The sequence below is a fragment of the Lacerta agilis genome, chromosome 5, assembly GCF_009819535.1.
Source record: "Lacerta agilis isolate rLacAgi1 chromosome 5, rLacAgi1.pri, whole genome shotgun sequence".
Classification (NCBI taxonomy): Eukaryota; Metazoa; Chordata; class Lepidosauria; order Squamata; family Lacertidae; genus Lacerta; species Lacerta agilis.
The window spans coordinates 26,955,754-26,983,462 of NC_046316.1; the positions used below are offsets into that span (position 1 = coordinate 26,955,754).

The window sequence follows — 27,709 nt, forward strand, 5'->3', positions numbered from 1 at the left end:
GCGCTGGGTTTACGCATCGGGGCTGCTGAAATTTCCTGTGAGTTTTGCAACTCCCTCTCGGCTCTGCTTCGGGACTGCCCAGCTCCGGGCGACAGCCGCGGGAGAGAGACCCACCCAGAGGGGAGCGGCGAGCGGAAAGGGATTTATTATTACTATTATTTCACCTCGCGCGGCATGGACCAGGAGGCAAGGAAGCGGCGAGTCCCGCCGCCGCTGCTCCTGCTGACGCTTGCCTTGGCTCTCCCTCGAGGTAAGGGCAGGCGGGGAGCAAAGCCCCGCGCATTTGCATTCCCACTGGGTTGACCTGAGGGACAACGATTCCCGACGGGGATGAAGCCTCCCCGACCCCATCCCGCGCTCTGCACCCTCCCCCGGGAGGCTACCTGGCTGGAGAGAGGCGCTTTAAAAAGCGAGGAAGGTTGCTGCTAATGTGGGTTAGGTTGGGTGGCAGGAGGGGTGTGGTGGCAGGAAACCAAATGGAGTTTCAATACCTTGTTGAAGCAATCTTCCTCCCCTTTCCTTGCCCCCCCTTCCTCTCTGCTTCTTCGACCCAGGGAAGGTGAGTGAGTGGGCATCTTTGGCTTATCCCCCTCCATCCATCCTCAAACACAGGCTCAGTGGGGCTAAAAGCAGGGCTGGTTACTCTGAAGTATTTGCAGGATGCAGTTATTCCCAGGCTGGTGGTGCATGAAGTTTGTCAACAGGTGAGGGATGAGTTCCAAAAAGAGCACCTTGACGGCCCACAGGGATGCCTGTGCCAGTCTGCTTGTATGAGTTGCGAAGCCTTTGGAAGACCCACACACCTGTATTCTTACCTGCTTGGCTGTGTCTTTCTGGCTCTAGAGCTGCCCAGTTGAACCCCCCCCCCCAAGCTGTGTACATATTTTGTGTGTGTGTTTTGAAGTCCAGAGTTGGCTACAGACCAACTTTCAGGCCTTCAACTGGGTTTTTTTTTTTATATCCCTCAGGTAACTTTACTGCAAGCCCGCTATGTCATACCTGATGCCTAAAGGGCTTTTTGCTGAACGCAGAGGAAACAGGATTGGGTTTTTTCCTGGTAACTGGGACTCAGCTGAGATTACTGAAAAAATATTAAAGTCATTGATGCCTAAGTTGCAAATCATGTTTTAAGGGAGAGGAACAGCAAGGGAACAAGATTATTTCAGTTTACAATTGCTCCTTTCCTTTGCACAAGCTGTCGAAATAATCAGCAAGTTAGGTAGCAATGGGCTTGGATCTGTGCAAGGTTACATCTTTGCTTAGCTGTGAATTCACTTGGTGGTGTTGAGCAAATAACTATCTTTCAGTTCTGCGTATATAAATGTAAATATTAATATTCTGCTTCTCAAGAGTTTTTATGAGGCTGAACGACTTTGCGTTAAAGGCATCTAACCAAGAGATAACAAATAACATTATATGGCCCTGAATATTTGTTTAAAATGCAAACAAAACAGCTGCCCCCACCCCACAAGCACTTATGTATCTGATTGTCAAATTTTCCGAGAGGTTGAGAAAGAGCATGATGAGGGGAACTGTGTAAGAAGGATGAGAAAACTACTTAACAGTTTCAGATCAAGACTTTTCCTGCCTGAGGTGGAGCAGCAAATGCTCCCCTCCCCCAGGGCTTAGTACTCAAGATCAGTTGAGTTATTGTGGCATCTGAGGCAGAAAATACCATAAGTGCCTTTCCCTCCTTGGCAGTAAAAATGCCACAACAGTTCAAGTACCAGGCCAAGTTCAAACTGTTACTACTTGTATGCAAAGCCTTTAACATCTAGGGACCAGTTTACCTGCGGGGTTGGTTGCCTCGCTCCATATGTGCCCACTTGACTGTTTTGATCTTCAGAATGGGCAACTGTTGTTCCAGGTGACACCCAATACTACTTTGGAACTCTCTGCCTATTGACCTCAGCCAGGTGTCTCCTTTTGGGCACCTGCCTGAAACATTTTTGTTTAGGCAAGCCTATCCTGTGAGGTAGAAGCTACATGTCCTTTGAAACTTTTTTAGCTAATTTGAACCATCTTCTCTTGAAAGTTTTTTAATACCTGTTTTTAACTGTTTTTTTTTTAAAAAAAAACTCCCAGGGATTTTAATGTTTTGTTTTATACTTTTGTAAAAGCTTAGAGGTTCTTTTGTGTTGTGTTGTGGGGGTTGTTGTTGTTTTTTGCAATCAAGTAGTGTAGAAATTTTGTTAAAATATATCATAATAATAAATTAAATAACTTAACAACTTGCTGCGCTTTCATGATACCCAGAATCAGCTGCCTAGTGGCAGGGCCAGCCCAGGATTCCTACAGTCTCAAGTTAGTAGCAGGAGTGGCTGGCATTATGGGGTGGAGCCATGGAACCCCCCCTTCCTGATGCCAGCTTCCAATGATGCGTACCAGGATGGTGATGAGGCAGGGTGGTAATGAAGTTGGGGCTGCATGGGTGCATCAGCAGAAAGGATGGATTAGCATCCCTGGAGCAGTTGAACAGGTAGCCCCAATATTATTTATTTATGAGCATTTCTATGCCACTTGATATTTCAAAGATCTCTAAGCTTTGCCATGGCCCCTGTCCCCACAGTGTCCTCATTGCTGTGGTTGCTGTGAGCAGCTGGATGCATTCTAGAGCTTTGCCAAAGGGAAACAAACAAACAAACAAACAGAAATTAAAACACTCAGGCAGCAGCGCTGCAGCCCTCCTAACCGCCTTTGTGCTTACATTAACCCCTACCCCTCCTCCACCCACATTTGTATTTGCTCTCCAATTTTTATGGATTTCCCTTGTAAAATATGTATGCTGATAGAATGGATTTGGAACTGTTGTGGGTCCATTCATTTCTACCTTGTGTTCTGCCACTTGTGGGCTTCCTAGAGGCAAGGACTGTGAGGGGGTCCTCTTATATTCACATGCGAGCTCATCCTGTTGTTGGTTGTTATCTGTCTGTCTCAAGAGACAATGGAGGAGTGTGCCTTTGGGGGTTACAGTGTCTGCTGTTGCTGTAGAGGCAGATACGGGAGAGACATGTTTTCTTGCAGCTGGGGCAGATGAAGGCATCCGGTTGTGCTGCTGCAGGTACATCATGGCTTTTTCTTCTCTCTGCACTCCTCGCAGTGGTCATTCCTTTTCGGGTCACTCTGCTATGCATGCACAGCCTGACTGACTGCCTCCAGGCACTGTGGTCATCTGCAAGGGATTCCCACACAGCGGGGATGATGTTGCCAGCCTTCACGTCCTGCGAGCTGACATCTCTGTAACACAGAGGTGGCCTGCCAACAGGCCTAGTACCTGAAGCCAGCACCCATAGAGCATGGCCTTGGGAGAGCCTGCCATCTTCCATTCTGTGGATATGGCCAAGCCGGCATAGCCGTTGATGAGACAGAGGAGTGTGGACATGCTACGAATGTGGGCTTGGGAAAGTGCATCTTTGCTTGAGACTCTGTCCTGCCATGTGATGCCCAAAATCTTCCTGACGCAGTGCATGTGGAAGGCATTGAGGCGTCACTCCTGGTGGTTGTAAGTTACCCATGACTTACTCCCATAAAACAGCATGCTCAACATGCAAGCCTGGTAGACCTTCATCTTGGTGTTGGTTGTTAGCACCACATTCTCCCAGACCCTTTTAGAAAGGTGAGCCATTGCCGTAGCTGCCTTGCCAATATGCTTAGTACATACAGCATCATGTACTAGTAAGTACTTCCTTTTTGTTTGCCACTGGGTAGTCTTGTTGAGCCACTCGTGGAATAAGCTCCCTTATCTAGAAAGTTGGTGAAGCTCTATTTGTAGATACCTGCAAATCTCAGATGTGAAAGGCTGTGGAAGGCATTCTGAATCTTAGAATCCCGTTAAACTAATTTTGTATTCAGTTTGCTCCCTTTTCTATTTCCTAGCAAGTAAGACTTCTTCATTAGAAGTGACACGCCTTGCATCCTGACACTTAAAAGTGCTGGCTGAAATACAGGGAGGACGCCCTTCTTGTGCGACTTCCTTATTACGGTCCATGGAAAGGGAAAAAAGCCCCTTCACCGAGGGCATGTTTACACTGTGTAGCATAAGGAACTACTTCATTAAGAGTTGCACAATGGGTTCCGCAATTATTCCCTCTCCATAGAGAGTGTGCAAACAATAGCTCTGGACAGGGAGCCGGAGCTCTCTAAGAGATATCAGAAAATTCCAACAGAGAATTCTCAGCATCTTCTTGGAACACGGAGAGGAAGCTGCAGCAGTCATTCTATATATACTAATGGCAAAGTCGTTTTCCAAGTGCTGAACTTGAAGCACATCCACACCCAAGAGGAAGATATTGGCATGCCTGGGGGAGTTCCAAGGTTTGCAGAAATATAATATATATTTAAGGGGAACAACTTAGGTGGGCAAAAAGCTCCCAATAACAGTTCAGCGAAGACTGGGTATGGTCAGTGGCATAGAATGCTGACTACAGGTGGTGGAGGAGGAACAAGAATATCCTTTAAGAGAGCAGGCATTTTCTTGTTATGAGACAGGTGCCATAGAAAGATGAATCATTTTGGAAAAAAGTGGACTTATGCTAAACTACACACCATGTCTTCCCCAATTCCTCCCCCCTCCCCAAATTTTAAACTATGTCTTCTGTGTCCTCTAAGTGAAAACTGATGCCACTAGTTTACTGACGTCTGTTACAGGGGAAGTAATAATTGTGGCTGCAAAGGAGCTTCCGATAACCTGTGCAAATACCCCCCTCCTCCCCACTGCTATACAGTGTTATCAACTTATATGCACGGGTTTCTTCCTCCATCCCTCTTCTGTCACCCGGAGCTGAGACACCACTACCATATCATGCACTGCCACACAATGTTGCTGTATTTAGACAACACCAAAAAAAAAAATGTTAAGTGTTCATTGTAAGGTATTTGGCTTATAGTCACACAGGCTTTTTGACATTTGCCTTGCTCACTGCCATTTAAATATTCTGACATTTAGGTTTAATTAAGCCTAAGTCAAGGAAGTAAAATCATACTGTGTCCCAAAGATCCATGGAATATTAGCATCACCTGTGTTGCATTAGGCGAATTTAAATGCAATTAAGTCAGAGGTGGTGGGAAGGAGGCATGGTTTCGCCCAAGACCTTTGTACCCTCATTTATGGTTAATTGTTCAATGAATTAATCATCAAGTTCACACACTCTCTTTTTAAAGTCAGCGTACTCATTACTATTCCATTGCTTGCTGTCCATGCCAGTGGGTGGAGTTTGACAGAAAACATCATGGGAGTGGGTTGCCCACCCTCTCTCCTCAATCACTCCCTGCTCCCCAAGTTAGCCTATAAGATTAAACTGCAGTTCAATCTTCTTCTTTTTAAGTGTACAAGATCTGTAATAGTGATTATTATTTTTTAGAGCTTTCTGCAAATTAAGGAAATTCATGTGTCCTGGCCAGGGTCTTTTTCTTTTTGTCTGGAGTTCATAGGGGCTCAGCTCCGTTACCTCTCAGGTGGGCACCATTGCCATTTGAAAAGAACAAGGGAGAAGTTTTTGGTAAGCTCCGGCACCTCTTTTTCTAGAAAAATAGCACTGCTCCCAACATTCTCCAACTGTAAATTTCAATATAAAGCATCCAGGGATCCAATCACATTGCTGCAGGGGGAGTGGACTCCAGTAAGTCTTGAGCATCTTTTTGCTGTGCCCCCCCCCCATTTATCCAATGGTCTCCTACAGTGTTGGGGAGATTTGAAGGAAGTAGACAAAAACCCAGCACGAGGTGAGAGGGGGGCTGCAAGAAGAGGCTTTCCTCTTCATGCCATTTCCCCTCCAACCCTCTTCAATGACTTAGTGCTGCAGGGCTTCCTCCTGCTGCAGGAAGCGCTTGGTGAACTGCAGAATTACTCTGCCACTGGGAGAGGCAAGATACGAAACTTAAACAACAACCTGCACACACCTTAAAGCTCTAGCCATAAAAACCCCAAACAGGATGTTGCTGCAGTTAATGAAAACATATTTTGTTAATACTCTTCAGATTAAAAAAGCTAGAAGTTACTTAACCACATAGATTAACAACAAAACAAAAGGATACTGCAGTGTTTTGTTTTGTTTTTAAAGTTGGTGGTTACAAAGGGAATGGAACACATTAAATCAGAGACAGGGAAGCTTTTTCAGAGCCAACAACCACAACTGTGCCTTTTGTGGGCCACATTCTCTTGGTGGGCAGGGCGAGAGGTAAAAGTAGGTAGAACAATATGTTTGTTGCACTAGTCTCTCGAGACACATGGATGCCAACAACAGCAACAACAAACACCTGTTATTCTGTTCTCCATCCAAGCAAGCTAGAGACATTATCAAAGTTCAGATTCCAGTCAGGCAAAAACACTTGAGGAAGGTGCCAAATAGGTGTGGCCTGGGGGAAATGGGTGTGTTTTGAGGGGGTGTCAGACAGACAGGCCTGGAGGGTCAGATCCGGGGGCCCCAAACCTCACCCCTGTGTTAAATAGATAGCCTTGCTGTATGCATGCTGCATTCAACTATTTCTAAGGCAAATTGGATCAATATACCACTTTGGGGTGACAGATGTATCCAAATATTGCAGCTGACCTGAATGCAGCTTTTTTTGCTGGCTGTCCCAAGTACAGAACTGAGCCGTAGCTGTTTGTCCGCCCACCGCATCTCAGATGGCAAAAATATGAGTCAACAGGCAATCCTAAATCTGCATACACTTAAATGAATTAACATGGAAATATGCAGCTGTTTTATATCCCTGCAGGAACTGACGACCCTTCTAAACAATCCAAATCAATTCCACATTAAGAACCACAGTTTATCAAGGTTCTGTGAACTGCTCAATAGCAAACGTTTGTCTGCGGTGATCCCTCCAGATGAATTTTTTTTGTACTTTAAGAAGTCTGAGCCTTAACTGTTTCTAAAACTCATTTAAATGAGTTTATAGCAATTTTGGCCATGAGGGGGTGAAGGTGAGGCCAAGAACTACAGCTGTTCCTTTTTTTAAAAAAGGAAAGTGGCTCTATTTAGGAACATGGGTGAAGGTAGACACAAATATCAGCAAGCATGTCTTAAGACACTCACGCTGTGAATGTCCTCAAGTAGAAATGGTCCAGTCTCTACAAAACACTCTGGCTCATAGCTCCTCCTTCTCCTCTTCTTCTTGGTTCATGTTTACAATTGATTTCAGTGAAATGTAACTGAACTTTACAGCAGTTTGTAGCATCAGAAATATATCAGGTTATAGGCTCCTGAATGAAAAGGTCTGTTGGTGCACATAAAGGCGACCACCAATAAAAATATTCTGTGATCATTTATTTATTTTTACTTTAATAAATGTACAGTTTCATTTGCACCAGAAGCCCCTGCTTCGTTTACCAGAATTGTACTCAGTTCAACTTTGTGAGCCACATTTTACTCTCGTGTAATGGAAATAATAATGCCTCTCTGTACTTGACATACTAAGCTGAATCTCACACATGCTTCTCTAACATTCTGCTTTCTTCCTGCAGCACAGTCAACAACCTTTAAAATCACCACTCCTTACGCGCTGTATATCTGCCCTGAGGGTCAGAAGGTCACCTTGACTTGCAAGCTCAGTGGGTCTCTTGCATCCCAGCATGACTCCATTTACAAATTTTGGTACTTCAGCAACCAGGGAGACCAGAGCTGCTCCCAGAAAAAACACGTCCGCAATGTCTCAGCAAAGGAGCTGCATCGTGAATCAGAGAAGCACAATGGGCAGCGTGTGAGCCACCATGGTTTGGAATTCTCCTCGGATCACCATGGGACGTTTTATGTCACCATGGCAAACCTTACTCTCAAGGACAGTGGGAACTACTGTTGCTACGTGGTAGAGGCTGAAAAGGAGCACAACAAAGCACATGCCAAGCAGCAGGCTCATGGTTTCATGGAACTTCGGATACAAAAAGGCAGGTGAACTTTGTACACAAAGCCATATTTTCTCCTGTTTCATTTTCTCCTAGAATCACACATACATATCTATTGGCATGGATGGTCCTACACTAAGGGTGGTGGTATTCAACCAAGTTTTACTCAGAGAGAGTCCTTTAATGGACTTAACTGACATAAGAAACTGCATTATACTGAGTCACATCACTGGCCCATCTAGTTCACTATTGTCTACACCGAATGGCAGCAGCTCTCCAGGGAGCCCTAACCTGGAGATGCCGGGGATTCGAACCTGGGACCTTTTGCATGCAAAGAAGATACTCTTATCACGGAACTACATCCCTTCCCTCAAGCCTAAAGTGCTTAGTTATGTTCAATAATTTCAATTTTACACTATGAGGAAAGCTTAGTTGAATGCCATCCAAACAATCAAGAACTGTAGACTACCATTGCGGGGGGTAATCAAAAAAGAAAGCTTAGAACTGAGCCAAACTAGGGACACACACACACACACACAATCTGACAGTGATGAAAATTTCATCATCTGATGGTTTTTCAGATGTTGCTCCATAGATAGGCCTGCCCATTCAGAGTGCGTGCAATGTTGATCCAAGAAACATTGACCTCACTGCCTTAACTGGCTTAGTGATGTTATCACACAACTAACTGATTGCCTACATAGTGTGACATTATCATAACCTATGATTCCTGACTGGCTAAAAATATTATTCTCAGGAAGATGAAAAAGTCACCCTAGTAGCAGCATGCTTAAAAACAGAGCACAAAGTGAATTTTAAAAGCCCCCCCCCTCAATTTGTTCCTGTATTTTTAAGAATTGGGTTGCAACCTTATGCATGCTTTGAAGTTATATATAATCATTTTAAACCAATAAAAATTTAGGAAGCCTCCCAAAACTTTTGGAATTAGTCCATTCTGTAGCGACTGGCTATTCAGACATAATGCTAACTGCCAGTATCTGAAGAAGTGTGCATGCAAACGAAAGCTCATACCAATAACAAACTTAGTTGGTCTCTAAGGTGCTACTGGAAGGAATTTTTGTTGTTGTTTCGACTATGGCAGACCAACACGGCTACCTAACTGTCACAGTTTAATGTTACGAGAATGAGCCTAGCCTCCCCTAGACTCATGCTATCTTCTCTTTCCTCTCCTCCAGCATAGCTGTGAGGGGAATATCAAAAGCCTTTTTATATTTTGCTTTAGATTAATCAGTTTAGCAAAGCAGGTCATCTGAACCCCAAACTGTGGTTCATCTTAACTATTGTTAGTGAAAACAAGCCAGTTTCATAAACTCTGATTGGCCGTTTATTGGAAAGGAAAGCTTCCTAACTCCTCCTTGTGGCCACATGGGGGAGGAGGTGAAAGTGAACCAGGGCGCTATGTTCATTCTCACCCAAACCAGCACATTATGTTCGTCCCTTTTTTAAAAGACAGCACAAGAACTCACTTTCCAAGAAACTAACAACTATTTCTTTTATTTTACAGCAAATGCTACTTTCCCAAACTGCACGCTTCATTCTGCTGCCAGCATGGAGAGTGAAAGTAAGACTATCTTTGCAACTCAGACAAATCGTTTTCTTTAAATGAGTGCAGATTACACATTCTGTTTCTGTTTCTTTATTTGGTGGTTTTTTATTCATTTATTATCTCATGACCTGCCTTCCTGCACTGCCTTACAGGCTCAGGCTTGACCATCTTGCCTAATTCCCCATATTAGCCATTATCTCCTCCATTCTTTAGACCTTATCTGATTTATTGCTTGCATGCATGTGAAGTAGCTTCCTGTGCACTATTAATCCGGTGGTTTCCTGCTTATCTCAAGATTCATATCTTTAGCAACACCTTTTCTGAACAAACCTTCACTAACTTTTCCCTAACTCTTCCCAACCCTGCCCAGTTTATTTGCCTGCCCCAACCTAACATTTCCTTGCCCCATACATATTGTAGACTGTAAGCCATCGGAGGCAGTGTCTAAGGCATTATTGGTATTCTATATATGTTAAGTGCCAAAGAATGCTCCAACTACCGCACAATTGCACTCATTTCACACGCTAGCAAGGTTATGCTTAAAATTCTACAAGGCAGGCTTAAGCAGTATGTGGACCAAGAACTCCCAGAAGTGCAAGCTGCATTTCAAAGGGGCAGAGGAACCAGAGACTAAATTGCAAACATGCGCTGGATTATGGAGAAAGCTAGAGAGTTCCAGAAAAACATCTACTTCTGCTTCATTGACTACGCAAAAGCATTTGACTGTGCCGACCACAGCAAACTATGGCAAGTTCTTAAAGAAATGGGAGTGCCTGATCACCTCATCCGTCTCCTGAGAAATCTTTATGTGGGACAAGAAGCTACAGTTAGAACTGGATATGGAATAACTGATTGGTTCAAAATTGGGAAAGGAGTACGACAAGGCTGTATATTGTCTCCCTGCTTATTTAACTTATATGCAGAATTCATCATGCGAAAGGCTGGGCTGGATGAATCCCAAACGGGAATTAAGATTGCCGGTAAAAATATCAACAACCTCAGATATGCTGATGATACAACCTTGATGGCAGAAAGTGAGGAGGAATTAAAGAACCTTTTAATGAGGGTGAAAGAGGAGAGCGCAAAATATGGTCTGAAGCTCAACATCAAAAAACCTAAGATCATGGCCACTGGTCCCATCACCTCCTGGCAAATAGAAGGGGAAGAAATGGAGGCAGTGAGAGATTTCACTTTCTTGGGTTCCATGATCACTGCAGATGGTGACAGCAGTCACGAAATTAGAAGACGCCTGCTTCTTGGGAGAAAAGCAATGACAAACCTAGACAGCATCTTAAAAAGCAAAGACATCACCTTGCCGACAAAGGTCCGTATAGTTAAAGCTATGGTTTTCCCAGTAGTAATGTACGGAAGTGAGAGCTGGACCTGGCGTGCTCTGGTCCATGGGGTCACGAAGAGTCGGACACGACTGAACGACTGAACAACAACAACAAATATATGTTAAATATTTGCTCTCTCACTTCAGAATGCAGCACAGGGGCTCGGCAGGAGACAAGACATCTATTACAGCAAAAGAGGGTTGCAAATCCTAGTTGCACCTTGCTTTTGACGGGGCAGCCTCCTTTTCCCCGGGAAGAGCTGGTTGTAACTTTGCTGTATATTTTAGTGGAACTGCTGCATAGGAAGCTGCCAGATACAGAGTCAGGCCATTGGTCCATCTAGCTCAGTACTGTTTACACTGCCCCCGGTTGCTTTCTAAAGTTTCCAGCAGGATTTCCTCAGTCACAGGGTCATAGAATCACAGAGTTGGAAGGGACCCCAACTCTGTGATTCTATGCAAAGCAATGGCAACTGCTGGCAGCTCTTCCTGATGATTTAGGCCAAATATATATGTAGATTATTGGCATCTAAGGCTGTCTAGCATCAAGCATGAGGTGGAAAAAAGTTGTCATGTTGTAGTGCTGCTACAGTACATCATTTCATACGATGTACGCGGTTACATTCATTCCCTCTTTCCAATGAGTAACATCTTCATAAAGCTGAGCAAGAACTAACCTGGAGAAGTTCAGAGTTCAATTAATAGTGCGTATGAATAACGGAGGGCATTTGCAAAAAAATAAAAATAAAAATCAGACAGTAGCCTGTCATGAAGGGCAGGTTCTCTCTAATTTGTCTTAACCTATTTGCTCCACACCTTGAATTCACCTGCAAAAGTAAATCTGGAGGAAGTATTTGTTCCAAGGTGCTCATGAAGGACTAGAATCAAAAGTCCCCTGGTAGTAAAACCTTTGTGTTCTGATCTGCAGAGTTTGTTCTTCATACAGTCATCATTAGCTGTATGGTATTTGAGCTTCCGTAGAAAGTAGCTGATCCCTTGTGATGATCTCTGAACAACCCAACATAGTTGGGAAACAACAGGGACTTGGACAATGAAATAAGTGGGCAGTTCAAGGAAACAAAAATAATCTGAAAGGACATTCTAGTATTCGTGCTGTATGTGGATATGCTTTGTTTGGAGAAACAGTGCTTTCATATTAGCAATGCCATACCTTGGCCTTACGGTAAGACTGCAGTGTTTTCTTAATCACTGAATCATTGAATTGGAGGGGGGCCCTTAGGATCGTCTAGTCCAACCCCCTGCAATGCAGGAAAATGCAGTTATCCCATACAGGGATCAAACCTGCAACCTTGGCATTGCCAGCACCACGCTCTAACCAACTGAGCTATCCTTTCTTTTTGTTTTCACAATACTGGTGACAAATTTATAAATATGAGCTAACAAATCCGTGGTAATGCTGCCACAGGTGTTTACAGATCTTATATCACCATTGAAGACAAGACTGCATGAAATTAGTGGAACTTCTGATAATAAAAACACTTTTTGAAAAAGGCAACAAAAACAACCTGCTGTCAGACATGTTCTTAAATCAGCTCTGAAGGTCCTAGTGCAGTTGTACCTCCTAGCCAAATTTAGGCCAGGAGCTCACATCTGCTTTCTTACTTTGTCCTTAATGGCTCAGGGTGGGACCTTTAAGAACCTCTTTGTTCTACACTATATTCCACATCTTCAAAAACACAGTTTCCATTTCCCACACATGCTGGGAAACATAGCTTATTAGCAGACTAGAGGCAATTCTAAATCTCTGGAGATTCTAGACAACATGCATAAAGCTTGACTTCCTACAGTTCCAGCACACAGCACTGAGGGCCAATTTATACAAACACAAAATAAAGTAGGGAAGTTTTTCAAGCAGCAAATGAGTCCAGTTACACGTTTCAATTGCCACCACCTCCCTTTCCAGGAAAAAGTATCTAGGAAAACATCCCCTCATTGACATGTTCCTGTATTACGCATGAAGGAGATCTCATTTTTGTGGGAAAATATGCAATCCTTCAAATTGCAGCCTGATGTGAATCTGTCTAAGGAAGTTTTCCACCCTTGCTCCTGGGAGTTGTATAAACAGGTCTTGACTCTTGGTCTGCATCTTATACATTTCACTGAACTTATTCCAGCCCAACTAATTTGGACAATGTTCTGACACTTTTCTTCTCCATACAAATTTGGCATCTCACTATTTATTTTGTTCGCTAAATATGTGGTATCTTTAATTTCAAAAAGGACTGGAGAGTAGAACCTCATCTTGTTGCAGAAAAAACCAGACAAACTCTGAGCTTCAAGTTCTCACTGTTCACTAACTTGGCTGATTCATTACTGGATGTTGTGCATATACTTGTCATAGGTGCTGTAACTACTTGGAAGCAGCTCTGTGTGAATGAAAGCTGCTCTTTCACTGCGATTCGGCAATGCTTAGAACATTTTTCTCCCTTCTCTTTCCAGTCAGACAGCTGTGTTTTAACAAGTCATGCTAGTCATATCTGTTTCGAGACAGATCTGTCCTGTCTATAATCTAGACACAATTTAATATCTGTAAATAAAAATAGGCTGCTTGCATGGAATTTTCATTTACCTATCAGGCTTTGGATTTCACTGCCTTGATTAAATCTGCACAGATGCAGAGTAAATAGTATTTGCTGGACTAAACCACAGCTTGCCAAGTCAAGTTGTAAATAGATAAAGCTTTAGGAAGTTGTGTTGTAGCACATGAAGCACATAGCTTTGCATGAGATTAAATATCATTAGCTTATCATGAATCTGAGCCCAAAGGGCGATGAAACTAGCAAGTGCCTTTGCATTGACTTCAGTAGACTTTGGATCAAGTCCAGTATTTGTAATTACAGCAGTGTCCCGTCCCCCCCCCCCCCGCTCTACCTTTTGTACTGGCAAAAGGTGCTGGACAAAATATCCTGCTCAAGCATTTTGAAGAAATTTGGAATACCCTTCAAAATATCATACATAATTTTAAAAATTTACCCAAACTTGCCATTTGAGTAAATAAATACAAGTAGGCATCTATAATAAAATAGTAATAATAGTAATAACAACAATTTATTAATAATAATAATACCCACCCATCTGGCTGGGTTTCCCCAGCCACTCTAGGCGGCTCCCAATAGAATATTAAAAACACGATAAAACATCAGACCTTAAAACTTCCCTAAACAGGGCTGCCTTCAGATATTTTCTAAAAGTCAGGTAGTTGTTTATTTCCTTGACATCTGATGGGAGAGCGTTCCACAGGGTGGGCACCGCTACCAAGAAGGAGGCAATCTGGTAATCTGGGGGATAATCTGTATGTAGCTGATGGATTTTCATTAATAGGAAAATATTCATTAGTTAAAATTATATAAAATGAGTATTTTCCAATTATTTACACATGCAGTCTCATTTGTATGCTGGGATCACATAGTGAGTATATATTTAAATTTGTTACGTTTTAATCAAAATAAAATGTTTAGTTCCTTTTCCGCCTAGAAAGTTTCTTGCTAAACAATAATCAGTGGTGTTTATGTATTTTGGACCACAAATGATTAGAACTGCCATCTTTTTGAGGGCTCCAGTGCCCTCTGAGCTGCATAACAGGTGCAACACCAACAGACTGAGCTCTCATCACTTCATAGAATCATAGAACTGTAGAGTTGGAAGGGACCACTGCCCCCGGGTAATCCATTCCAATCCGCTGTAATGCAGGAATCTCAACTAAAGCATCCATGACCGAAGGCCATTCAACCCTCTGCTTAAAAACCTCCAAGGAAGGAGAGTCTACAACCTCCAAGGAGACCATTCAACTGTTGAACAGTTCTTGCTATCAGAAGTTCTTCCTGACTTCATCTCCACGTCAGGAGTAACCACACCTCTATAACATTTCAGTCTGACAGAAAGCAGTGCAACTATATGAAGAACCCAGTAGGCAATAATATAATTGTCCTAGGTTTATATACAACTACATTTGTTATCTTTGTCAAAGGCTGAGACATTTATTTCATCTGAATAATGATTACAGCCTTGTAAAATTGTTAAGGGACATCCGACTAAATTTTGATGGAGCACCACATTTCTGAAATAATGAAAATCCACTTCGTTACACAGGAATATTATTATATTGTGGCAAAGGCAACAACACTTTTAGTATAAAGGAATTGCTTTTCTATTCAGGGCATTTTGGCCTCATATCTAAACCACAAAATTCACACCCAATAGCCTCCAGCAATGAGAATAATCTTTCTGCTTGCTTGATGATGTGACTCTCTGTTTCCTTGCTCTTTTTCAGATGTCACAGCAGCTGCACTTGCAACAGGGGCCTGCATTGTGGGCATTCTGTGCCTTCCCCTAATTCTGCTCCTCATTTACAAGCAGAGAAAAGCAATCGCTAACAGGCGTACGTATCAAAACGTTTCCCTCCCCTTCCTCACCCCATCCCGTCTTGATTTATTTTCTCCTTAACAGGCTTAGTATTCAGGCAAACAGACACACATACATATCTGGTTCTCTTCCTCGGTGTCCTTTCAAGAGCATGGGTGCTAATATGAAGATATTTGTGCTATTGCATTAATGATACCAAGCCATTCACGGTGAAAGCAGAATTGCTTCTGGGAGGTCATGTGTGTGTGTCTTTGAAGTACTATGCATTGGTGATAAATTTCATGACAATGGCAGTAGTCCTTTCGTTAGCTCTTCCCTCTCACATGCTGGAGTGAGCAGAACCTGTTTTGCTTCACAGTAGGCAGAAAGGGAGGGACGCGGGTGGCACTGTGGGTTAAACCACAGAGCCTAGGGCTTGCCCATCAGAAGGTCAGCGGTTTGAATCCCCACGACAGGGTGAGCTCCAGTTGCTCAGTCCCTGCTCCTGCCCACCTAGCAGTTCGAAAGCACATCAAAGTGCAATTAGATAAATAGGTACTGCTCCGGCGGGAAGGTAAACAGTGTTTCCGTGTGCTGCTCTGGTTCGCCAGAAGCGGCTTAGTCATGCTAAGAAAGCACTGCCGGACATTTCCCAGACATTTTCCCGATTTCTGCCCAGACATTGCTTCCAACTGCAGTACAGTATTAGGGGTATGTCCGGGAAATTTCGGACATATGGCCACCCTACACTTGCCTGACGTCAATAGGCAGGGAGTTCCAAAGTGTGGGTGCCGCCGCATTAAAAGATTGATTTCTTACAAGTGTGGAACAAGTATTATGTGGCATCTGTAACTGTGCCAGCACCGCAGGTTGAAGCAGGTACGATGAATTTGCAAGGCAACTGGTCCCAAGCTAGTAAAGGCTTTGCATGCCAATATAACTAGGCCATGAACTTGGCCCAGTAGCAGATTGGCAGCCAGTGCAAGGCTCAGAGAGGAGCTCTTATATGCTGATAGGTTCTTACTCCTGTCACGGCATTCAGCAATAATTACAGCCTCCGAGTCAAGCGTAAGTGAAGCCACCCCCCCATATCTCACAGTGTTTCCGTTGCTGAATTAGTTTAAATAAAACAAATATTTGTGTGACGTCAATTCTGCATATTAGGAGTTGTTCTGATTAAAAGCCAACATTCCACCTCTCTATTTAGCAGCCTGTCAGCTGCTTTCATGTTCCAGGCATAGCAGCCTCTCCACCCTCCTTGGACTCCTGTTTATATACACATTTCTCGGAAATGGATGGCTGGGGGGAATTGGTGGAACGAAAGGGCAGGTTGGTTGATGAAGCATCAGCTTGTTAAATTGTACTGGGGTGTGGCATAGTCGCTACTTGCCGCTACTTAGAAATTGCATCATTTCTGTAATACTGCATTCATACTGGCCAGGTTGCTGCTGCATGTTTCCTTCTTTCTGAGTTGCATGGAGCAACTGTGCCTGCAGGCAGGCAAATAGAGAATTGGGGGTGACTTCTTCCTTAGCATTGTTCTATGCCAAAGGGCGATGTCTCACTACAAAAGAAAAATGAGCCTCTCTTCCTTTTCATAATTCCAGTTGCTTCTGTTACTTACATAAACTAAGGATGCAATAAAATTAACTAGAACGCACCAAACATTTCTGTTTCACTCCCTAAGGGCTTTTTTTTAAAGTGCAAAATTATAACAGGATGAGCCTTCACCTTCTTAAGTGTAAATAGATGCACACTCATATACTGACAAACAACAATTTATGACCACTGCAGAATTTGGCTCGTCTGAATTCTTCAAAGTTCAGGGCATGTTTACATATAAGGCTTAGAGGGACTTGTAACTTAAATCTGTCTACCCTGGGTCAAATCCCCATTGGATTGGTTGCTTTGCCTTGGTTTCAGAACATTCACACTGGAATGCACTGCCAGCAGGGCTAATGCTTGGAAATATATTACCTTGAGGTGTGAAAAAGACGTGTTTTTTTTTAAAAAAACCTTTGGAACAACCTTCTTCCATTTCATATAAATATTACAGTTTCATTCAGTATGAACAGTGTGGTTAAATTTCAGCAGCTGCTTCGTTCCTTCTACAGCTTAACTGTAAGTAGTAGAGGAATGAAAGCATTAAAATCTGGAGCTAATTAGACTAACTAATGTAAAGTTTATTGGATTGTTTTGTTTTGTTTTTAATTTCCCTTGTCTTTTCAAACCTCATTTTAGGCATTGAAATGATATATAGCCAGTGCATTGGGTACGCAGACCCCTAAACATTTTGTGAATCTTTGTGCTTTTGTCCATTTACTGTATTTATTTTCCTCAATTTGAACTGTAAAATGGTGATTCAAAATGAGAGCACCCCTAAACATTTTTTTTAAAGGAAAAAAGCACTGGATATATCCCCCCCACAGCTCCATTTTAATACTACCCCAGCTGCTTACATTGTGCAAAATTCCAGCAAATGTTCTTGGTTGTAAGAATTCAAACACAGTGGATTGCCTCACATTCTGAGGTTCAGAACTCTTACATTGCAGAAGTTGAGAAGTACATCAGAACACACTGGTTGCCTTCCAACAGATATTGTACTTTTGAGGGGATGGGAGGAGGAGAAAAGGGGAACTTCTTCACTTCCACTAAATTACCACAACACAGGCAAAACATACCAATGACACTCCTCCTGTATTGCTTGGAGGGAGATCCTCACACTAAGAGTTCTCCAACTCCTGCTACCACCTAAGAGCTAGAGGTTTCAGGGAGAGCTAGAAGAGACCTTCTATTCCACTTTCATTCTGATTCTTCTCTGCCTTGACGAGAATGAAGCAGTTTTCAATCAAATGCCCATTGTTAAGTTAAGAGCTATATTCAGGAACCAAATAAGAAAGGTGATTTTCCTGAATAATTTAGGTCCGTCTTGTGCAAGTTGACTAAGCAGTCTCTAGAGCAGGGGTCAGCAACCTTTTTCAGCCGTGGGCTGGTCCACCGTCTCTCAGATCATGGGGTGGGCTGGACTTTATTTTGGGGAGGAAAAAAAATGAATGAATTCCTATGCCCCACAAATAACCCAGAGATGCATTTTAAATAAAAGGACACATTCTATTCATGTAAAAACACGCTGATTCCCAAACAGTCTGTGGGCCAGATTGAGAAGGCGATTGGGCTGCATCTAGCCCACGGGCCTTAGGTTGCCTACCCCTGTTCTAGAGTCTTGCAGGCTCTGCCCAATCTAGCTGCTGTGCGATGAGTGAGTCAGCTCACATGGCCTAGTCTCCCCCTGTCTCTTTAATAATCTTGCTTTGAAGCCTTGATTCAATCCACCACACTGATGCATATCACATAGGCACTGTTGAAAATAATCAACTAACAGATTCCTCCACCCTCGGAAAGGAAAGGAAAAGAAAATAAGATGGTCCAATTGATCTCTCTTTAATATTAGGGCTTGGGTTTCTGGGAGCTCTACAAAGAATATACTCTCTTCCATTTCAGTTACACAATGAATCTAGTTACAGTACTATAAGTAGCAAATAAGGAGGAAGTTATTCTTCTTGCAAAAACAGGTGCTTTTAGACTCAGCAAAGGACTTGTGTTTCAGTTGTACAAAAAAAATGTGTAGAAGAATGAAGAAAATGCTAGCAGGAAATACTAAAAAGTGCAAACGAGGGTAGGAGAGAAGCAATTTTTCAAATAGAAAAAAGAATGTGAGCAACATATGCAAGTTGGATACGATCCCATTCAATTATGCCGAACAATTTCTAGTCTCAAAATAAATTGCAGAAAGACCCGAATTTTTAAAATGTAATTTTTTAAAAATTCTTTTGAAAGAATTTGAATACTAAGTTTCTCTGAAAGAGTAAATTGTTTAATATTAAATAATCTGAATATAAACACATCAGTCCTACAGTTAAATCTCTAAACCTTCAAGTTAAAGAAGGCTTTTAGATATAATGAAGAACGAATATTGCGATTTCTCTCATATGAATATGTGCACTCCAACTACTAGAGGCATTTAACAGTGTTTCTCATGAAAATAAGTATTTCCAGTTTGCTCAGCAACTTAACAAATATTGCTTCACCCTATTAGTCATTCTAGTTGTTTGTGACATTGTTTTGTGAGGCTGAGTGCACCCAGGCCAAAGCAGAGTGAATCAGAAAAAGAGCCTTACGCTCAAAGAAAGAAGACAACGATGACCAGTGCACAGGTTATTCGATTCTCATACTTAATTTCACAAACTGCAATGGCTTCTGATCCTAAATCTCAGGAATCAACCACCTGATGTCACAATAATGTCGTGAACCATTTTCGCAGGGGGTGGTTTGAAATCAAACCGCATAGGAAGGCACATACTCTGCAAGCCTCAATGATCAGCTGCACAGGGAATGCAAACACCCTTTCGGCGCAGCTGCAGCTTTACCTGCCCCCACACCTGTACATGGCTTGGTTAAACAGGCAGGCCTGGTGGGCCTATTAAGGACTGTGGGGGGGTAGGTTCCCAATTCTAGTTTCGAAAACGCATGAGGGAATGCCAATGGAAAGCTCCGTTTAAATAGTGTTTTCCTCTCCATGCCTCCTTGTTACGTAAATCACTGATTTAAATCACCTTTGCTTTAAATCCACCCTGATGGGCTGCTTCACAAAGTTCTGTCACTGTATTTATGGCAAACACATTAACCGCTTGCACCAAATCACACTACCCCACCAAAAAGAAACTACCTGTCTAGGAGAATATACAGATATGTTTATTTGTTTGTCCTTACAGAAGGGGTCCATTACAATGATAAAATATGTGGTTCCAGAACTCCGCTCCCACCTGTCCCACAAGCCCCTTTGCCAATGCGTCTCAATCTGCCCACTGCAGCAAAGCAGGATGTTAGTTTCTTTAGTCCAACCGCAAGCAGAGATGAAAGGGGGCAAAGTGGCTCTAGGTGCATCGTCCCTCTTGCTGTTTTATAGTTTTAAAGGGAAAGCCTGTCTCCGAGTTGATACATGACAACCCTGTCCAATACACAGAGTCTAAGGTGTGCTCTGGATTTCCTGTGCTACCAGCAATTAGCAATTGCAACATGGTCAGAATATACATGCACACTTACTTGGAAGTAAGCTGTATTGAACTCACCTGTGTAAAACAGGCATAGGACTGGTCATGCTTTTAAATTAGAAAAGTTGGAACTTTAGACAATTAGAAAGTAAAGCAAGCTAGTTCCTTTTTTAAACATTTAGTATATATACGTATTTTTGTAATATGAGTAATAACATTACCACATTCTCGGTTATTTTTTTAAAGCCTTCATTGGTGCTGTTTCAGGAAAAAGGTATTCAGAATCAAGCTCCCCGTGAAAGTCTGTGCCTTTTATTAGAGTCAGGAATTGCAACACATTCCTGATGATTAGCTCTGATACGTATTCCCCCCCAAATCCCTCTGCTTAGTGAAGGCAAGTTACCAACTATTTCTGCCAATGCAGATGTAACACTGTTGTGTTAAGAGTTTAATTGACTCCCCCCCCCCTGTTGCATGTTTCCTATTCCTTGTTGAAAGTATTTGCAAGTAAATGCAAATCAAAACAAATTACCCCATCCCCATCAGTGGCAGATTTGGGCTCTCAATTTCAGTGGTGCTCTGTGTGATGCTACAATTTGATGCCCTCCCCCCATTTCTCTCAGTTTACATCAGTGTTGTAGCGCCCCTTGACACTGCCAGTGGCATAGTGTGGGTTTTTGGTGCCCGGGGCAGGGAAGGTTGCGTGCCCCCCTGGTGGACTGGAAAGCTGAGGTGGAGGCATGTGTCCCAGGCCCAGCCTGGAAAGGGGGTGCGGCTTGCCTCCCCACAGCTCTGGAAGGCAGCAAGAGCTTAGCCACGAGGCCTCAGTGATGGGGGCACTTGGTTGCACCCTCAGAATTCTGCACCCAGGGCCACTGCCCCTCTGCTCCTCCTATGCTATGCCACTGAATGCTGGTCCCCAGTACTGCTGCACCAGCCACACTACCCTAAAACCACCCCTGTCCCTGTTTATACATGGTCTACTTCTTTGCCCACTGGAATGCATAATGCTTACTCGTAACATCACAAAAGCACCCTTTCTCGCAGCAAACAAGCTTGTTTTAATTCTGTGCTTATTTGAACAACATCTAAAATCACAACACCCTCAGCTGATGGCCTATTAAGCAAAAAATCTCCCATTCCAGATGTTCGTATGCTAGAAATATTTCCCTTCTGGGAGGAAAAATGTGGTTGAAATAAAATTATGATAATATGCATAAATATATGTTCACACACACACACACACACAAAATTAAAACCCTTCAGGTTTTCGGTTACTAAATTTGAGAGCTTCAACACTTGAAACTGAAAATCCAGGAACAATTCATGAATCAGACTTGAATGGTAACTGTAAAGTTTCTCTTTATGTAGCAGCTCAAATAAAGGAGTGCAGGAGGAACTGTAGGACCAAGATCCCTGTACTATATGCAGTAAATTTTGTTAGGATTTAACTTTTGCTTATTCATAAAAATGTTTTCACTAGAAGGAAAGAGGATGAAATAATGGACAGAATACCATTCCGGCCACTGCTAAACTGCTTATATCTGGTATCTGTGTGCCATGGATTAATAGTTTCCACTTCCCCAGTCCAAATCACCAAGCCAATAAGCTTCACGACAAAAGAGAAAGGAATTTATTGCTTAGGAAAAGCAAAGCAAACAGTCACTAAAGAGGAATTGGAAATGCATATCCTTATATGCACCATGGCCTCCTCATGTGTAGGATAGATCTCTTGAATAGAAAAGACCATACACTCAGCTCAAGGGGGATGGACAAAATTACCTTTGGGTTTCTTCTACACCTGAAATTCTATCACCTGATTTTTTTTTTAATGTGAAATAGGATTGCCTAGGGAAATGTCACAGTAACAACACTGCATTCCTTTTTTGCAGGTGCTCACGAACTTGTCAGAATGGAGAGGTGAGAAATTCTGTTTTACTGTATTGCTATATTTTTACTTCGGAATTTGGCTTGGGGCGCACAATAAAATCAAGAGAGGTTGAAGCATCAAGAAGTTGCGGTTTAAGCAACAGATGGGATAAAGCAATTAATGAAACCACAGCAATGCAGTAGCCTAACAAGACCAAGCAGCAATCCCAAAAAGACTTCTTCAGAAGGGTCTGGAGTCTTTGTGTCTTAGCAAGAAGCCTTGCTAGAAGAGGAATTCAACAGAGAAGACAGCCACTGAGGAAAAGCCTCTCTTCCTAGTAGGTGCCGAACGCACCTCCTCAATGTTGGTATCTGAAGTAGATTTTCTTAAGTTGATGTAAGATGCCAGTGTAGTGGAGGTGAAGGCGTGTCACATGGATAGAGTAGTTCCTTGAGGTACCCTAAGCTAGGACATTTAGGACTTTAAAAGTTAAGGCAGTCAGATCAGTACTCTTGGAACTAGCATTATATAGACTCCATGTTATATTTGCAGCAGGTGGCTGGAAACCTGTGGGCCTCAACTTCACCTACCGTTCAACCATAACCTACTATTAGCTGAAAAAAGCCCTACAGCTCTATCCAATGATCTTCACGGCCAGTGTTAGGAAGAAGGGGACATGGTCAAACAAAATTTTGCCTATATCTTTCTTGAGCCAGTGTGGTGTAGTGGTTAAGAGCAGTAGACTCGTAATCTGGTGAACTGGGTTTGTGTCTCCGCTCCTCCACATGCAGCTGCTGGGTGACCTTGGGCTAGTCACACTTCTTTGAAGTCTCTCAGCCCCACTCACCTCACAGAGTGTTTGTTGTGGGGGAGAAAGGGAAAGGAGATTGTTAGCCACTTTGAGACTCCTTCGGGTAATGATAAAGCAGGATATCAAATCCAAACTTCTCTTCTTCTTGTAGCCTCTTTCCTACAGGCAGAATGCCAGTAAGGGGTTTTCAGTAGGCTGGCAACAGCCAGTCAGTAAAGGGAAAAAGATTTTGGCCCTTCATCCATGTACTCTGTCCCAGGCTTGCACACTGCTAAACTTAGTTGCACATTACGGATTTATGTATATACCTGCTGTCGGCCTGATCCAGGCTTTCTGAACCTCATCCTCATCCAAATAACACAACATTCCCAATACAAGATAAACTTTTACGTACTTGATTGTTTGGTCTGAAAGAGAGTTAACTGGTAATAAGCCCACCTAGCCAGAGGAGAATCTAACATGGTGATAGATCTAGCTTTACCCGCAACGGGTTCTTCTCTTGCTTACATTAATCAAAATATGACCCCTCCATAGTTCTAAAATGGACGGTCTGACAGCATTAAATGTGTTATGGGTCCTGCTCTGCAGGTTTTGCTTGAACCAAAACTACCTGGATAAACAAGACACTGAAAGATGGAAATTAATTTTGGTGTCACTACTGACATGACAAATAGTTGCTTTGCCTTTAAGAAATGAATATTTTTATAGTGCTGGAAACTTGGCTTTCTAAAAGGAATATTTTGAGCAAAAATTTGACTCTCTAATTGGTTTGTAGCTGACTCAGTTCTTAGTAAGCACTGAAATAGTCATTCAGGCACTACCGAACACATCTTAATACACACCAGTACTTCCCTCCTCGATATAATAAAGACACAAGTAGCTGCAATCTAAATAGAATTTGTTTTCTAAGAGGAGAATGAGAATGAGACTTGATTCTGGTCTGGTTAATGTCTTGAACCTGTGCTTTTCCTTTCAGCAACAACCATGGCATTGAGAATCCTGTCTTTGATGACGTTCCTACCATTAATCCGGAGTCCAAAGCCAGGCCACAATTAAGCTACATGGCTAGCCGCCAGCTATCAGAGTCAGGTCGACATCTTCTCTCGGAACCGAATACTCCACTCTCCCCTCCAGTCCCGGGGGACTGTTTCTTCCCAACACTGGGTAATTATTCATTTCTCTCTACCTCCCACTCTCGTCAGTTCCTTAAAGGTAAAGGGACCCCTAACCATTAGGTCCAGTCGCAGACGACTCTGGGGTTGCGGCACTCATCTCGCTTTATTGGCCGAGGGAGCTGGCGTACAGCTTCCGGGTCATGTGGCCAGCATGACTAAGCCACTTCTGGCGAACCAGAGCAGCACATGGAAACGCCGTTTACCTTCCCGCCAGAGCGGTACCTATTTATCTACTTGCACTTTGACATGCTTTCAAACTGCTAGGTTGGCAGGAGCAGGGACCGAGTAACGGGAGCTCACCCTGTCGTGGGGATCTGAACCGCCGACCGTCTGAACGGCAAGCCCTAGGCTCTGTGGTTTAACCCACAGCACCACCCACATCCCTATGTCAGTCCCTTAGCTAGCAGTAAAAATATTACACACACACACACACACACACACACGTATGCCAAATGCTGGTGGAATAATTTCCTTTCCAGAAGTTGCCCATGGCCATACATTTGACTACACAACACGTCAAAGATCAAGGGGATGGGGAGTGCTGTTTGCTGCAATGCTACACGTTCTCAAACGCCTTGAGATCAGATAAGGGAGGAAATCACGAGATGAACAGCACCCTTTGGCTCCCTAGGAGTTTCTCTTACCAGTTTTGTTTCACTTATGGAAAGGCAGCAACTGAAACTGTGGTCAGAATCCAGACTCAACCCCCCTAGTGTTGGCAGGGAGGACTCTGGAGAACTTGAGATGTTTCCTAACCTCTTGGTTGGGGTGGTACTGTGGCTTCTATATACAAATGTTTCCTGCTATGGCTCCAGAAAAAGGTTTTTATATGCTATGAATGCTAGCATAGAGTGGGAAGCAACCTGCATTCTCATTCACTGCATTCTCATTTTTTCTTTGCTTTTGGGAGGGAGGTGAGAAGTAACCAGCTCAGAAATCTTTACAAGGGGCAGCAGACATATAATACATATAAATAAGTTTGCAGACATGAATATACAGGGGGGAAGGAAAAAAAAAAACTAATCATCGCTGTTTTTTTTCAGAGCCTGTTCCTGACTCACCAAACACGACAAATGCATAATAAAGTTTTCCAGGAAGAATGTCTGTCTTTGGCCTCAATTTGGACAAGGGTTTGCCTGCTGCATTAAACAAACAACAAACAAACAAACGAGAAGGGGCGGGGATAGGAAGGAAAAAAACTTTTTGAAGACTGTTTCTAACGGGAAGAAAAAGGTGGTCTCTGAGGCACTTGGTGCTTGTCCTAACTATCACTTACTATTCTGTTCCTTAAATACAGTATATCAGGGCAGAAAGTAAGTTCTGGAAGAGGCTGAGGTACTGAACCTTCTAGGATTCTGATGCTTTTTCTTTTCACAACGCTGATGATTTTACGAACAATTGCCACGTATTTTTAAAAAGGTGTATGGTTTTAATACAGCAGGACCATGTACAAGACTGGAGAAGAGATCAAGAAGATTTCTTAATTCTAACAGGAATTATGTACCACCCTTTGCCTTAAAAACTGAACAGAGATTTTAACACTTTTCTCCATGGAAATATGGACTAGATTTAAAAAAACAAACTTCAAAGCTTTCTGTCAGAAAAAAAAAACATCTTAGGCATTCTAGGTCTTTCTTTATATGAATTGTATTGTGTATATATATAATTTTAAAAGCAGTGCTTTGGCACAGATTTTGCTTGTATCCTGCTTTAAAAAAAATTACACATGAAAATCTCACAGTACCTGGCTGCATCTCAACTAGTTTTTCTTTCTTAAAACTTGTAATGATTTTTAAAGCGAATTTGGCTCTGAACCTGCTCTCCGAATTCTATGAACCAGTCTTTTGTTTTTCTTTTCACTACTTGATGTATGGTACATGCACAACTATTAACTAATCAGGGTGGTGTAGCAAATAGTCAGCAAAGCACACAAGCATGCCAAACTATCAAAAATTAGATCAATGTCAAATCTAGTCTGCTGCTGTCACAAAACAGTGAGACCTATTTTAGATTTTTTGCCCAGGATGTTCGATTTCGCAACACACTTAGGACCTGACAGTATTGTTGACTTTTAAAAACAGATCTGAAAATTTCAGTCTAATCCAATTTCTATCAAAACTGCAGTGGTTATCTCTCAAAGACATGAGGATATATTCCAAATGCCTTAGCTCAGAAGCATGTTTTAACCAGCTCCTGTTAATCTGGTTTCGTAGTCTATTTAGCACATCCATTGCAAACAGTAGAAACTGCAAGGCAAGGCAAAGCAAAGCATCTCAGGCTCTTTGACTGATCATACCATATTCATTAGCGGATTAAGCCTTTCCAAGGCATGTGGGTTTGCAGAAAGGAACTAATGCTTCCATTTCTAAGAGAGACCTCACATTAAAAAAAAGTAATATACAAAATATGTAGGTTGTGATTATTTTAAATACATTTATAGGAATAAAAACCTTTACAATAATTTTTAAATGATGCTAAAAGATACATGCATGGGACTCTTAATCTCAGGGTTGTGGGTTCGAGTCTCACATTGGGCAAAAGATTCCTGCATTGCAGGGGGTTGGCCTAGATCAGGCATCCCCAAACTTGGCCTTCCAGATGTTTTGGGATTACAACTCCCATCATCCCTTGCTAACAGGACCAGTGGTCAGGGATGATGGGAACTGTAGCCCAAAACATCTGGAGGGCCAAGTTTGGGGATGCCTGGACTAGATTGACCCTCATGCTCCCTTCCAATGCCATAATTCTATGATTTACACCCCATAGGTCTTTACTTCTTCCTGCGTTCAGTTAGTAAGTTATTCTGGAAAGTTTGAAGTTAGGACGGATTAAGAAGTAAGTTAAGGCATCCGAAGAAGAAAGATATTCGTTGCTTGTCGCAGATGAGAGAACACAAGGAGTTTGACTTCACAGATCCTCCAACATTTAAAATACATATGAATTAAGAACTGAGAGTGAAGAAAAGGAGAAAGCAGACTTATTAATGACATGAGCAAAGACCTTACTCTTTTAAATTCATCCTGCTTGCTCCTGTCAGTAGGAAGTGTGTGTGTGTGTGTGTGTGTGTGTGTAAAGGTAACTGCTTGTGCAAAGGCAGGTCTGGGACGGCTTATCCTATGTGAATACCAGCTGCTCTGATAGTACCTCTGAATGTTTTTTTTATTTGTTTTTTTTAAAATGTTTTGATGAGAAAATAAAAGGTTTATTGTGGCTATGTTTCTCTTTTGCCATGGGAAAAAAGGACATGGGCAAGTAATATTATCAAGAACTAACAGAATCCACAGACCAGACTTCCAACACTCAGCGCTGATCACATGAAACTGCCTTATACTGAACCAGACCACTGGTCCGTCATTACTTATTCTGACTGGTAAGTCGGTCTCAAGCAGGGCTTTCCTTATTACCTGCCACCTGACCCTTTTATCTGGCTGATGCTGGGTCCCTCTGCATGCAAAACATGTGCTTCTCCAATGCACTGCGGCACCCCCCCTCACTGATATTTAGGTTTCTAATAAAGTTATGATGTTTCCATAAAATATAATGAAGCTAGAGTGGATTGGAACTGAGTAATTCATAGAATCCCAGACCCGGAAGGATCCCCAGGTGTCAACCAATCCAGCAAGCTGCAACGCAGGAACCTCAGCTAAAGCATCCATGACAGATGACCATCCAACCTCAAAGGTAGGAGAGTCCT

General features: G+C 42.6%; 2 protein-coding genes across 2 annotated transcripts in view; one reads left to right on the forward strand and one right to left on the reverse strand.

The window, feature by feature from the left end:
- On the forward strand, window positions 1-25,112 carry VSIR (V-set immunoregulatory receptor). Its single transcript, XM_033149076.1, has 7 exons — window positions 1-250; window positions 7,466-7,885; window positions 9,369-9,425; window positions 15,038-15,145; window positions 22,052-22,079; window positions 23,817-24,004; window positions 25,059-25,112. The coding sequence occupies exons 1-7, from the start codon at window positions 175-177 to the stop codon at window positions 25,094-25,096; spliced, it is 915 nt and encodes a 304-aa protein (XP_033004967.1). The 5' UTR covers window positions 1-174; the 3' UTR covers window positions 25,097-25,112.
- Window positions 1-27,709, reverse strand: part of CDH23 (cadherin related 23) — a 364,543-nt gene that overhangs the window by 48,360 nt on the left and 288,474 nt on the right.

Bases quoted from the DNA above. Each gene is read 5' to 3' on its own strand.
- VSIR (XM_033149076.1), top strand. From the start codon at position 175: ATGGACCAGGAGGCAAGGAAGCGGCGAGTCCCGCCGCCGCTGCTCCTG. The intron at 251-7,465 runs GTAAGGGCAGGC...TTCTTCCTGCAG, and splicing joins TGCCTTGGCTCTCCCTCGAG to CACAGTCAACAACCTTTAAA. The intron at 24,005-25,058 runs GTAATTATTCAT...GTTTTTTTTCAG, and splicing joins CTGTTTCTTCCCAACACTGG to AGCCTGTTCCTGACTCACCA.